This window comes from Acinonyx jubatus, chromosome A2, assembly GCF_027475565.1.
Source record: "Acinonyx jubatus isolate Ajub_Pintada_27869175 chromosome A2, VMU_Ajub_asm_v1.0, whole genome shotgun sequence".
NCBI classification, from domain to species: domain Eukaryota; kingdom Metazoa; phylum Chordata; class Mammalia; order Carnivora; family Felidae; genus Acinonyx; species Acinonyx jubatus.
In genome coordinates, this window is record NC_069383.1 from 83,424,028 (window position 1) to 83,439,003 (window position 14,976).

Consider the following 14,976-nt stretch of genomic DNA (forward strand, 5'->3'; position numbering starts at 1 on the left):
GACTACATACATAGGAAATACATGACAAGTAAGTGACATCTCTATATTCTTACTCAAAATGTTCTATCAAATGCACTGAATACCCTGTTGCAAACTTATCCACATAATATTTAATGGTTAAAACTATCATAAATCTAAATAACTAATCTTAACTTTCAAAAATCCACACAAACCATTATGCCAAATGATTTCTAGAATATCATGCAATTCTGAAAATATTAAAGTTGAGATCTCAACTGAGTCCCCCATGTATATGGATTCATTCTACAAAAACTATAAAGCATTTTCTACTTTTATTCAGAAAAATACAAAAATGAGTCTTTGAAAGACTCAGTCTGATGCTTATAGTTTCTACCTTTTTTTAAAAAATAACATTTTCTTACTGATGAACAAAAACATCCACATGCACCCAAATATAATTCAAAAATCTACACAGTCTATGAATTATAAAGCAAAGGTTCTGTTGACTGGTTCTCCAAGATAGCCACTGTTAAGAGTCTGTTAAGAGTGTTCTATTTTTCAGAACTTTTTATACTGCTTACATTTGATACTAGAGTTTAAGTTATCTCAGATGTGTACCATGGGCCACACTGTTGGTTGATAACTTTTTAAGAAGTTAGTTCTAAAATTCTAAGCATCATCACCAGGTTTACAATGTAAATTACTTTGGAGTTTCTTACTTATTCTTTGCTCTGTAAGTTTTTGAATAGCTTTTGGCAAAAAGCAGTAAAATTCAACCTGTGTATAAATGCAATCATCCAAAACAAAGTTAAAACGATCTACTACAAAGGCACAGTATGACAAATGAGAGAGAAAAGAAACCCAGAACCCATGTTTTAAATACTTAAAATTGTAAGTAAACAAGTCAAAGTAAGCGTATTGCTTTCATCTTATGGTTAAAACACTTAAAGAATGTTTTCTCTACTTGAGTTAATATCGGCTTCCCAAACATTGTTCCATTTCCAGATACTTAGACACTGCAGGCCACAGAGTTGGCATTCTATAAACATCTGTTGAATGAATTTACATGTTTCATAAGAACCAGGTGTCATAACTTACCTAACAGCGGAGCCTAACCAGCAAATGAGAAAAGTGTAAATCATTTATGCTATATTTAATCACAAAATGTTACATACTTTGTAATACTTGCCAGCAAATATTAATGTAAAGAATAGTGTCTAAGATCAGAATTGCCTTTTAAAGGGAATGGACATCATGTTGTATATGCGGCTAGATTAGGTTTAGATTAGATTAGTTGAGGTTATGTAAAAATAGTATGATTATTTCAAGACCAATGACTATAAACTTTCCCAGAGTTTGCAATCACCCTTTATTTACTTCTGAGAAAGGAATTTCATCATGGACATTACCAGATGAGAGTGTTCATAAAAACATATTTGTAAGGTCACATTCAACCTGACCTGAAAAATCCTATCATTAAAAGAAGAAATTCACTTTAAAAAATATGGCTAAATACACAGAAGATTCATTATGACTAATTATACTTTATGATCACTCTCCAGGAAGTACATGTTTCCATGCAAGATAATATCAAATAGTTTTTCTCAAAATGCTCTATTAAAAAACCATTCCAGAGTAACATAAAAGCTTAACTACTAAGTGTGATAGGCTTCACATATGCACATGTACAGACATGCAAGTGTATAAATTACAGTGAGCACTTACTTTGTGCAAAACACTGTTTTAGAAACTTTACAGATGAGGTTAAGGGAGATTTCATGAAGGTGGCAAAGATGGGATAAATCGTGAAAAATGCTTATGCAATGGATAAACGGAATCATCCAGGAGAATCACCCACTCTAGGACTCTGCTTCCCGAGGCATGGACTGGACTGGGGATTGGCAAAGGCAGCCCCCAAGGGCCTGTGAGAAATGTAGAATCTCAGGCCCCATCCCACACCTAGAATGAAAATCCACATTTTAAAAGATTCCAACTTATTTTTTTTATGCATATTAAAGTTTAAATCTAAGAAGAGTTGCTTTATGAAAATAAGGTGAACATATGTGGTCCAGCAAGAGCATACAATAAAGACAAGTGTGATAAAAACCTAACTTCAGAGCATTAATGTAAAGAACAATGGAGAAAGTAATGAGAGAAATATTTTGAAAATTACTGATATGTTTCCTTTTTTCTCCTCTGCATTTACGTGAATAATGGGAGAGGAGGCAGACAGGTTGTATTAAAGCCATCAGATGAAAACGGAGGAGTACAAGTGGCTTACTTTGCAGGCATCACATGGCAGAGACTGTAAGCCTGGCAGCCACAGGGCAATCAGTGGCACAGTGGCAATTGAAGGCAACTACAGATAAGAAAGGCAGAGAGTCACTTGTATCTTGATATCCCTCTTTGAGCCATAGTTTCAGAGGTGAACAGTATGTCAGAGAAGATGAAGAGACTGCTAACGGCAGAGGGGCCTATTTGGGATCCTAAGAGAAGAAAGTCACCTAGGCAGGAACACATCCAAACAGCCTAGTGGAGAAGGGCGGCTGAGTAGAGGGAACACCTGAGCTCATCTCTCTGCAGCATATCGGCAACACTGATAGGACATGATTTTCCATGTGCTGGGTGTGACCAGACAAGGCAGAGCACTCAAGGTAACCAAGAGTCTGGCTATCAGTATTGGCTCTGCAGCAAAGGGTTGCCCAGGAAAAACCATAAGGAGGGCCAAGACAGAAGGGGAGATGACCCTGGCTGTGAACAAAATGAGACATAATAAACCAATAAGCAGTGGATGCTAGCAGGCAAGAAAAAAATCTGACTGCCAGGGACAGGGACACAATGGGAGTTAATGAGGATCTCTACAACAGTACTGGGAGACGCAACCCACCATACATGCACACGCACACATGCACACACAATCACATAATCACATACCTCTCATCCTAAGCAGAGACCACACAAGTAAAGGGTAGAGGGAGGCAAAAACAAACACACAAACAAAACTGCACAGGAATGAAGCGAAACCATAACTTCACTGTTGCTGGATGATAAAAACCAAGACAGGAAAATAAGTGGAATATTTAGAAAACAAACTCAATGGAGCTTTGGACTACCTGGGTGTGAAAGCAAATAAGGAATCAAGGATCTCTTGATTTCTTGCCACCAACTAAAATAAAGGAAACAGGGAGAAGAAGACAGTGATTAAGTGGGTGAAAGATGACACCTTCAGCTTTGGAATATTGTGTTAATAAGGTATATTTGAAGTAAACCTGCCCTCTACTCTCAAGCCACGATACCAGGGTGCACAGGATTCATGCAGACAATGTGCTCATTAATATACACTCACAATAAAAAATTACTAGAGGATACAATCTACCTACTGTAAAATAGTCAAGACACTACAAGTATCTGAACCTTAAGAATTTTAAATAATAAATTTTTCACAAAGAGACTATAAAAGTACAGAATGATGAAAGTGGCTTCTTAAAAAAGGTGGAAAATATAAGAACAGAATAAACTATTTCCAAAAGATTAAAAATGGTTTCTAGAAATACAAATATTACTAATAAAATTAAAAATTCAATATGTTAGGGGCGCCTGGGTGGTGCAGTCGGTTAAGCGTCGGACTTCAGCCAGGTCACGATTTCGCGGTCCGTGAGTTCGAGCCCCGCGTCAGGCTCTGGGCTGATGGCTCAGAGCCTGGAGCCTGCTTCCGATTCTGTGTCTCCCTCTCTCTCTGCCCCTCCCCCTTTCATGCTCTGTCTCTCTCTGTCCCAAAAATAAAATAAACGTTGAAAAAAAAAATTCAGTATGTTAAAAGTCAGATGAGGTTATGGCTAAATGGATAAAAGTGAAGTAAAATGATATATAAGTAACATAAAAAGATAAGGAGATAAAGAAAAGAAAAAAAATGGAGACAAAGTAAGAGATAGGAAGTTACAATGAGAAGCCTGACCTAATTATAGAAGAAAATCCAGAAGACAGAGATCAACCATAAGCTCTCTGTAAAAAATATACATTTGTGTGAGTTATGTGAGTGCCCATTTTATTTCTCAATACTTCTATATAATTGAAAGAGTCCACAATTTTAAAATAAAAAGCAATTTAAATAGCAAAAGGAAAGTGAAAAAGTAAAAATGGGAATGCAGCCTAACATTTTAAAATGTTTAGGTGAAAAATGAGGAATTAAAAATGATTTAAGGAGAGTGTAGATACTTCTGCTTAGATTTCATTACTTTTAATGCTGGGCATGATCTGACAGTGTTTATGGATGAGGACGCAGGAGTCTTTGGAGAAATGTGAAGATAGCAGAGAGAACCAGGGTGGACGGAAGAAGGTTCTGGGAAGCAAGAGAGGACAAACGAGTGGAAGCAGGTGCACAGCACTGGTTCCAAGGAGAATCATCTCATCGGTTCCAGCAACTTAACTGACCAGACTGATGACTTATTACTATCACAGAACACCTCTTGCATATAATTCTTCATCTTGTTGCTGATAACACTGCTCAGTTTGTGAAAATTCAGTAGATAAATTTTTAATTGCACTAGAAATAAATGTAACTCATGAAATTAGGTTAACTTCAGAACTACCAATAAGAAGACAGTTATCTTCTAATTCCTATTACACTGATCTTAAATGCAGTTTACTCACAGGTCCCATGCTTCTTAAGTATCATGAAAGGCTGTCAAATAAAAGACATGTGCCCAAGCAAACAAAAATACAATAAAGATTAGGTAAATAAATTACTAGAAAAGATTTTAGACTGTGCCTTCGAAAGGCAAAGTAAACAGAAAGGCAAATGTCACCAAGTTAATTCAATGCTAAGTCTTAAGAAGACTCCTTTGAAATATTATTAAAAGAGATAAATACTACCACAGATTCAATGCTTCATTGTTTATCAGGGTTACTACCACTTTTCAAGAGATGCTTTTCTTAAAAGTAAATTCATGATAATTTTGGAGTTTTATTAGGAATTTGAGTCATCAGTGCAGAAAGTTTCAAAAGGTTTTTAAATTTGTGGGAAGTAATCGTAAATTCCCCTGAGAAATGGCACATTCATTTGAGTCAACTCAAATAATGTTTCATAACTTATACTAACAGCCTTGTTTTATTTTCAAGAAAGATAAAAGGAAAGTTTGCAGGAAATTACTCCATTTGTTCTAAAAATGGGTAATAAAAAGGAGAACAAAATTACTTTTAAATCATTTATAAAGTTTTCCCATTACTTAAAATCCACTCTCTAGAATTCCTAACATAACACATGTATTTACCTGGTCTATTCCCAATGGGGAACTATTAACATAAAGTCAAGCCCCACAAGGGAGCCATAGTAGGATCAAAAACTAGATACCAAAATTGATTTTAGGGGCAGCTGGGTGGCTTAGCGGATTGGGTGTCCAACTCTTCATTCTGGCTCAGGTCATGATCATGTTTGTGGGGTGGAGCCCCTGAGCTCTGGGCTGACAGCGTGAAGTCTGCTTGGGATTCTCTCTCTCTGCTCCCCCTGTGTGTGCTCTCTCAAAATAAATAAACTTTTTAAAAAAGATTCATTTTATACTTCCTTATGTCTTCCCTATATACATACCCCTTGCTAAGAGGAGCCAACAAAAGGATTTAATGTCTATGACCATAAGTGGATCAAACTGCAAGGAGGCAGAGAGGGAGGGCTGACCCCAAAGAGGCTCTAAAGTATTTATCATAACAGCTTATATTTATTGAGAACTTCTGCACCATGTACAAGTCTGAGAACTCTGGATGCTTTAGTTTATTGTGCCCTCAACCCCTATGAGGTAGGTACATTTATCATCTGGAATTTATGGAAAAGAAAACTAAACCTTAAAGAATTAGGATAACATGTCCAAGATCTCAAGGAGAACATTTTACTGCCAGAGTCCTAGGTCAACTGCCTTTCCCCGTGTAGAAAGTCTCTGCACAGAGCTAAATAAACCTCAGAAGACCAGAAGTCCTTCTATGTGGGGGAATGTAAGAAAACTTATAGATAGCAAAGGCTCTTCCAGAATGCAGGTTTCTATACAATAAACCGCTTACAGCCAATCACGATTTAAAAAAATAACCTCAGAAATGCATAGAAATGAACAGATTTATAACCACAGTAATTTCTGACAGATATGTGACCTCCACCCCACATCCCACAACATCAACAATGAAGACCCCATTAAAGCTCACCTCCCCCAGTATCTATTATTATACCATTTCTTTCTTCCCTATTTGCCATTCTCAAGAATTAGACTGTAAATTTTCTTAAGGATTTGGTAAACCCAAGGCATAACTCAACACCAAAAATATAGAATGCACTTTGCAAAATGTCACCAATGATGATTCTTGCCACATGAGTACAGGCAAGACATGAAGAACAGACTGTGGTCCATTTCTGAGCACCCTGCTGGCTCCAGAAAGCCAAAGTTACAATCACATTGTCCTGCAGTGGTAGACAGGACTCAGAGAACACATTTAATGCCTTGTTGAATGACTGCATGCATTTTAAGAAAGTATTCAAATAACATGTGAAACAGCAATGCAACAATCCTGCTGAAAATACTGTCCAGAATACACAAATATAAAAATCACATTTCACTCTACACCTAATTTACCAAGAGTTATAATATTTTCATGATCCTGAAAAAAGAATTAGGTACCTCAAATTAATTTCAGGTTTTAGAAGTGAGTAATAATGCAGTAAGTTTTAGTTACTCTAACCAGCAAGATATTAAAAAAATAAAAGAGCATACATTGGGCCCAAACTCACGAAAATTGCCCAATGCAGGGGCACCTGGGTGGTTCAGTTGGTTAAGTGTCTGACTTCAGCTCAGGTCATAATCTCGCAGTCTGTGTGTTCCAGCCCCGCATCAAGCTCTGTGCTGACAGCTAGGAGCCTAGAGCCTGCTTCAGATTCTTTCTCTCCCTCACTCTCTGCCCTTCCCCCACTTGCACTCTCTCTCTCAAAAATAAAATATAAAAAAAATTTTTTTTTAAATTGCCCAATGCACAAGAAAATATATCAACTTTTTCACTTTAAAAGATTACTAGTCAAAATTAATGTTCAATAATGTAACCAGTCATTCATTTAATCAACATTTATGGAAGGACTACTCTGCACTATTAGGTGATAAACAAGTCAGACGGGATTCATGCTCAGAGGAAACCAATCCCACAGAGAGGCGCAACAGACAATAAAAAAAAGTAAATGCACAAGATGATTTCAAAATGGTGTAATTAGGCAGGGAGGAGAAGGAAGATAAATTTAGACTAGATGGTCAAGAAAAACTTCACTGATGAGGAGGCATACCAAAAAAAAAAAAAAGTCTTATTCTTTAACTCACTGCAGTGAAATACTAACCATGGGTTCATATGGAGCACTAGAAACTGGTGATTTTGCTGTTATGATAATAGTCACATAAATTGCAAAGGACTGAGAAAATAAAATTACAATCATTCTGTATGCCCCAAAGTTATACATGAGATGTTAAGGATATCTAGAAGTGGGATGCTGCTGCAAAAAAATACTAAAACTGTAGAAATGGCTTTGGAATCAGGCAATGGGCAGAGGCTAAAGTTCTGAGGAATAAGACAGAAAAAGCCTAAATTGCCTGACACAGTAGAAATACAAATTTTAACACCTACATAAGTATATGTTGGAGGAAACATACGTGATCGCAGAAAATATTTTCACTGTCATGAACAGTCTGCTAATAGACATATGGACATTAAATGTGCTGCTGGCGAGGACTTGGATGGAAAGGAGGAACATGTTATTATAAACGAGCAGAAAGGGGATCCCTGTCACCTCACAGCAGAAAGCTTAAGCAAATTATGTCCTGTGGTTATGTGGAAAACAGAACTTACAAGCTATAAACTTGAATATTTAGATAAGGAGATTTCTAAGTAAACTGGTTTTGTTCAAGGTGCAAGCTGTTTTCTTTCTTGTGGTTACAGTAAAATGGGAAAGAAGAAAGATAAATTAAGGGAGTCCAAAATGGAAGAATGCTGTCAGGTCACAATAATTCCACAGGCCAGAAATGGGCTGATAAAATGACTCAGTGGCAGACCTGTGTTACCTTTCATTAAAAAGGAAGGGCGGAGTCCAGCTCCCAGAAGGTGGAACAGGATCACAGAGGATTATTCCCAGGCTCTGAAACCTACTGTAGTTTGAGAAGCTCAAGGGACCGATGACTCCTTTTTTCATTCCACTTTCTTTTCGAACAGGTTTGTCTATAACTGATACCCTGTGCTTGCTCCACTGCTGTATTATAGGAGCACATGACACGTTTCCAAGCTGTACAGGATCACAGGTAGAGAGGAATTTTGTCCCAGGATGAATTACACCGAGAATCTCACCCATACCTGAGTTAGATTATGAGATTTGGATGAGATTTTGGACATTGTGTTGATAGGGCAATGGGTTGAGACTTTGGCAGATGGTGGAATTTGGTAAATGCATTTTGCAGGCAAGATGCACGTGCATCTTCAGCAGCCAAAGGGAAGACTATGGGAGGCGGAGTAATAACTCCCAAAGATGCCCACATCCCAATCCCTGGCACCTGTGAACACGCCATCCTACATGGCAAAAGAAACTGTGTAGATGTGGTTAAGACAAGGATCTTGAGATGAGGCTGTTCCCTGAATTATCCAGGTGGGGCCAATGTAATCACAGGGTCCTTTAAGTGAAAGGAGGCTTCCGAGAGCAATGCTACATGGAAAGACTACCAGCCACTGGGGTTGTGAAGATGAAAAAAGGTCCCATGAGCCAATGAAAGCAGGTAGCCTCTAGATGGAAGCTGGAAAAGACAAATAAATGGATTCTCCACTGGGACCTCTAAAGGAAAATTAGCCCTGCTGACCTCCTGATTCTAGCCTGGTGAAACCCATTCTGAATTTCTGACCCCCAGGAATGTAAAGTTAATAATTTTACATTGTTTTAAACCACTAAGTTTATGGCAATGAACGTTCACTTTAAAATTATTTTGCGCTATCTCTGCTAACGCTTTTAATTAGTATTTAACAAGTCATGACAGAGGCAGCCTCAGCACTACAAGATTAGGTGCTGTTGACCTTAGTTCATACAGCTCAAATGCCATCTGGGATCTGAGCTTCACCAATGTCACACTACGGGAAGTCACACATTGGGTAACTGCATGCCAAAACATGTGACCAAGAAATATGTGACCTAGAAGTGCAACAAATACATTCAGGTCCTCCCATGGGAATTTGTGGTAGCTTGAACTTTCCAAGGCCAACACATGCATAACAAAAACATTAAGATTATGGTTGGATGTTCACTTTTTGTTTAAAAAATTATAGGAATCTTTCTCAGGTTTCAATAACATCTCCCACTAACTCTATAAGATAGGCATTATATTTCCTAATATCTTCTATTAAATTCTCTAACACAGGCATTGTATTTCTTATCACTGACAAATTTAACAAGACTCATGGTCTTTATTTATGGTTAAAATAGGCCAGTAATAAAGATTAGAAAATGAGATCTTGAAAAAAGAAAAAAAATTAAGAAAGAACACTACAACTGCAACACAGCAGACCTTCCTCCAATGAATATTTGCTGTCATTTTCTCTATTTTACCAAATAATATAAGGACTGTGAAAAGTTCTCACAAAAGTGGAAAAGTATTCTTAAACCAAACAATCTGCTTTTAGATACCATGTGCTTATTTTGGTCATCATATACTGTTATTATTCCTTTTTTGTCTACTCTGTTTGGCTAGGTAGTCATTTATTCCCATTAACACTGAGAATGGCAAAGTATGTGGCTTGTATTCTAGGGAAGTCCTAATTCTACACAAGATATTAACATAATTAGGAACTAATTAAGCACATGAAAAAGTTAAAGATTGTTAGGGATGGATACAAGTACAACTTACAATGATTCTGCCCCTGAAGTGCTCACACTAGTAGCAAAACAGGGCACAAGCCTAAACAACACTAGAAACCAGAGTGCAATATGCTTCACCATATGCCCACTGTTCCTGTCTGGAGGAGGAGGGTGCCCTGAGGAAAAGAGCACAAGGATAGAGGGAAGCAAGGTCCAGAAGAAAGTTTTTATTGCGCAGGCAATGGAGAAATCAACAAAGTTTCAGAGCCAGGAATCTGCATGATAGAAGAGCAGCCTAGAAGCAAAAGACCAGAAGCCTTCTGGAATTAAGCTGCCAGAGACATCAGAGAACTTGAACTATAAATTTTAAGAATGAAAAACGTAAGATACAGAAAAATCAGCCTTTTCAAAACACTTGTTAATGTCACCTGCAGTGTCTATCAAAGTAACTGTTCTTAAGGCAGGTGAGGAGAGAGAAGCACATAACCCATGTTGAAATATCAGGTCCATTTATTCAAGGAAATGGGTTTTCTGACACTTAGGATCCTGAGCCAATGCTAAAGAAATAGCGAAAGCAATGCAAAATCCAAAATCCTGCAACGCCAGAATTTCTCAACTAAGGAAGTCACATAGCAAGTTCACAGGGAACAAAAAAGATTAATGATGTAGCTTCTCAAATAGCTGCTTGCTGGTAGCAATGGAAAAAATTCACTAAGTAGTAGAGATCTTATTCCCTCGCCTCATTTTCACTCAACCTATAATATTTAAAACAAGCAAAAGAAAGAGGGTGTAGATTTTTGTCTGTGAGGATGAGTGGAGAGAATAATGAGGCAGAGTAAAGAATTAAAACTCACCTTTAGACTAAAATAACTTATGTAAATGAAAATTTTACTTTCATATAATATAACCCTTTACATCTTTGAAAATTATAATAAAATAATATTCAGTAAGTGCTCATATGTACAATATAGTCTCACTGAAAAAACAGCAAAGCCTAATCATGCTGCCATTTAAAAAATGATAAATTGCAACCTCCTCAAAGGTATGACAACAAAAAAATGTTTCCCCTGAGACAATGAGCCATCTATGATGGAAAGAAAACTTTGATTATAAAAACAAGTTCCACTATTTAGTATTATTATTCTAATACCAATGCCTGAAAACTAACCTAAAGACCTGAATCACCCAAACCCTGTCCTAATTTTCTTTAGGTCAATGATTAGATTAGGTCCTCTCTTTTTTAAAGCCTGATTCACTGCTCCTAATAAGGACAGTGAAATATGTCTGATTTAAAAAAAAATTGTTTTAATTGTAACAGTACCAATTTTTTTTACTAATGATGTTCATCTCATACCTGAATCTCTCAACCCAGATGTCTAAAACACAATGCATAAATGCCTTAAGAAAAAATGCAATATAATGAACTATTTATCTTTGGAGGCTTTTTGTCTTAAATGGAAAAAATTCATTTGATGAAGAAAAAGAAAACAAAATAATTGAAGAAGATGACCTTTTTATAAATGGAGTGACAGTGGTTATAGATTACCTAGAAATCATTTTATATTTCTAGTTGATTCAGTTGTTTTATATGGAATTATTTCATGGAGCTGCTTACACATATGACTTTAAATATTCAAAACGAACCAAAGGTCAGAACTTCACTGCTAAAGACAAACTGGGAAAGAAAAATGTTTTGAAACATTCCAAGAATAACATTTATGAAATAAGCCAGCATTTTGTTTATAGAAACTAGAGTGCCGTGACCCTGCGGCAAAAGGGTAGAGTAGGAATAAGACCTAAAGGAGGAAGGGGAGGGACAGCTGGGCCAGTAAGGCAGGGGTGCTAGAGGATTTCTACAGAGAAGATGTAGGGAAAAGCAAAACACCAAAGCTAGAAAAGACAGCTGAAGGAACTCAGTTACCTAAAGATTTTTAAAAAATCATTTTGAAATCTTTCTAATGTTACTGGTATAGAAAAACAAAAATCTCAGTTTCTTCCGAAAATCATGACTGCTACACTTTTCTCATAACTCTCACTATAGCTGGTTGTAGAGATACAACTTTGACTTCTATATTATACATTCAACTCTGTTAATCTAGGCTCTCATTGGAGGTTGGGGACTTTGGGGACTATCTGGAGACATTTTTCAAGGATCAAAGGCTGAGGGGGCTGTTACTGGCATCTAATGGGTAAAAGCCAAAGAACACCCTACAATGATAAACATCCTACGATGAACAAGACAGCCTGCACAACAAAGAATTATCCTGCCTCAAATGCCAATGGTGCTAAAGTTAAGAAACACTGATCTCTTCTCAAAATAAGCAAAAACCAACTCCTCTGACCTTTTATCCTAGTCCATCACTCTCTAATAGACATCTAATTAAAGCCTAAAACACCACCAGAGGACTCATTTTTTTCAGTTGCTTTAAACATGGTGGATGGCTGGCTCAAACTAGAGTCACACCGAAATACACTAAAAGAATACATCAGAGCAAGAGTGCAGAAACTCCAAGAACTTTGTAATCTTCCTTTTGTTTCATGTTTGTCTCAAACACATCCACTTCCTAAGAGGAATATCTACATGTTTCCACATCAAGGTGCGTCTCTTCTATGCTCAATACGCTAAAAATACACTGACCTAGGCAAAATACATTATTTCTTATTAACGTAAAAACTTACGGAGAGTATTAACTGAGAAAGATTTGTGTTGGTGGCAAGGGTGAAGAAAGCCACCCAGGTCTTTAAAATGCAAAGTTATTTCACAGTTGGTTAGCAAAATGACTCAGATCATTATTACTTTTAGTCATGCCAAGTTTGCTGCTTCTAAGCCTACTAGTAATGGAGAAAAAAAAAACCCACCATTTTTCCTGCAGTCATTAAACCAATGAAACAGAAGCTTACTGAAAACAGGTCTGTGCAATATTTCTCTTTTATTATAACTGTTATAAAACAAAAGCAATCGTTGGAATTGCAGATGAAGATTCTAAGAAATCTTTCACCTACCTAATAAATAGCTATAGTGTGTGTATGTGTGGTGGACGCGGGGGGGGGGGGGGCGCAGCAAACAAAAGAAAATCTTAACTCATAGATGTACAAGTCTTATGCTGTTAATATTTTCCTAAGGTATCCTTCAGTCAAAACCCTGGCTTACTCCTTTTTTGGTCTCTCCTTTCAAAAACCTGGAGAAGACCTCCACATAGCGTTTCACCATGAGAACAATACTAAGAACAAATAAAAGCCTGGCGTGTACCTGGCAAAGCTCATTCATCAGAAACCGTGGCAGCTGGGAGAGAACTGTTTTCCGCGTGACCCTCTCGCACCTTTCACATAGGTTTTCTCCGCTCGAGTATCTGCCTTACCTACTACCAGACCAAACGTTACCCAACTTTGATGGTTTCCATGTCTCCACAGTAATAAAAAAATCAAGCATCCAGCATAGCCTACTTCCTTAGGCAAGGTAAATATAATCTGTGCTCCTTTAACCCTTACTGTGTCGCCACAGGAAGTTAACAGGAAAGACACATTTCAATCCCACGGAACCCCACAAAAGATGCACTAATATCACAAAACGTGGCACGCTTGACACGGGAAAACCACAACCGCGATACGACATCCCATAGGAAGGGTTTTCGGGGGGGGGGGGGGAGGGGGGAGGTGACTGTGTGTGTGTGTGTGTGTGTGTGTGTGTGTACCGCGAATGCCCCTTCATCTTCAGAAGGCTGAGCTAACTTAAAAGAAACAGCATTTACTCGCGACCCGTTCCTCGGCTCCTTGCGGGGTCCATACCAACGCCTGTGAGTGAGGTAAAGCGCCAGCCCAGGGCCGGCGGGTTCTCACTGGACAGGGAGGAAGGAGGAGGGCAGCAGGAGACCAGGGAAAGGAGCACCCGCCTCGGCTCTGCACCGCACCAGCCCCGCTCTCGCCCGGAAACCATCCCCACCGCTCCAAGTCGCGCTCTTGGCCGCTCAGACACGTCCCCTCTGGGTTTCCGAACGCAAGGGGCCCGCAGCGGCCACCGCGGGGCGCCGCGCCCAGCAACCCGCCCGACCCTACGGCCCCCCGGGACGCGCCCGGCCGCCCTCACCGAGCAGCAGCAGCTTGACCTCGCGCGCCGCCTTCTCGCCATCCTCGCGGAGGTTCCGGTCGATCATCTTACTCCGCTCCACCGCCGCCTTGTCCTCGGCGCTCAGCGTACAGCCCATTATGCCAGAAGCTAGAGCTCGCCGCCGCACCCTCCACGTCCGGCGCGCTGCCTTCAAACACAGGTGAATTCTTTCTTTCCGGACGCGGGCGTTCGAATACCTCCCGACGCTGGCCACGAACCACCCCCACCCGCTTCCTAAATGGAGCGAGGAAAGCGCCGTCTGCTAAGCAGCGAGCTGCACCGCGCGGATCTTCCTCGCGGCCAGGTTCCACTCCTGCGTCCCTCAGCGCCCCCCAAGTCCCAGGTTTTCGGGCTCTGGATACAACGTCCACCGCCCTCCAGCTGGTGGCCGCGCCGCAGCCTCAAGAAGCCCGGCAGAGCTCGGCGTCCGCGCGCCGCCGCGGCCCCGCCCCTACCCGCCCGCCAGCCAGCCAGCCAGCCAGCCAGCCAGCCACTCCGCGACCACTCCCCGGGCGCGCTCCCGCGCACGTGCCCTCGGACAGCGCCCCCTCGGACGGGCGCGCGCGCCCGCGCATCCGCGGACCCCGGCTCTGCGCAGCCCCCAGGGCCCGGCGCCCTCGCGCGCGGCCCTTGGAAGCGCCCTCGGAACGTTGAACTGCCCAGCTGGCTCCCCTACCTTGCTTCCTCCGCGAGAGTGGGATAATTTCTTCCCGCTTACTCACACCAAGGGATCTGTGCGTACCTGCCCCTTCGGGGTGCGGGTGGGAGAGCTGCCAAAGTTGGAAGCTGAAAAAAGCCAGTCCTGGGCGTTTGAGCATGCCCAGCTCCGGCAGCCACGCACGGGTGTTCAAAATGTAAACCCCTGTCGGCTGGCCTTCAGGGTTGTGGGAAATAGAGGGAGCTGGGAAGGGAACGGAGCCACAGCGAAAGCAGAGATGGAGACAGTGGGGGAACAAGACTGGGAGGGGGTGAAGAGATTAACTTTCTTCCTTCCGGTTTTTCTTTCCTTCCTTCTCTTCCCTCCCATCCATTCTTTCGTTTCTTTTCACAGAACATTTTAATG

At 40.2% G+C, this 14,976-nt stretch overlaps 1 protein-coding gene across 2 annotated transcripts in view; it reads right to left on the reverse strand.

Annotated features, from left to right (window-relative positions):
- Positions 1-14,730, reverse strand: part of GNAI1 (G protein subunit alpha i1) — an 85,532-nt gene extending 70,802 nt beyond the window's left edge. The window contains exons 1-2 of one of the 2 annotated variants that reach the window (XM_027071751.2): positions 14,590-14,730; positions 13,893-14,061 (exon numbers count right to left, since the gene is read on the reverse strand). In XM_027071751.2, the coding sequence (XP_026927552.1) occupies positions 13,893-14,010 (118 nt within the window). In that variant the 5' untranslated portion in view covers positions 14,011-14,061; positions 14,590-14,730. Of the gene's footprint in view, positions 1-13,892; positions 14,183-14,589 lie in introns of those variants that run through there. The other variant, XM_053218547.1, reaches the window with a different exon arrangement.
- Between the last annotated feature and the right edge of the window lie 246 nt (positions 14,731-14,976).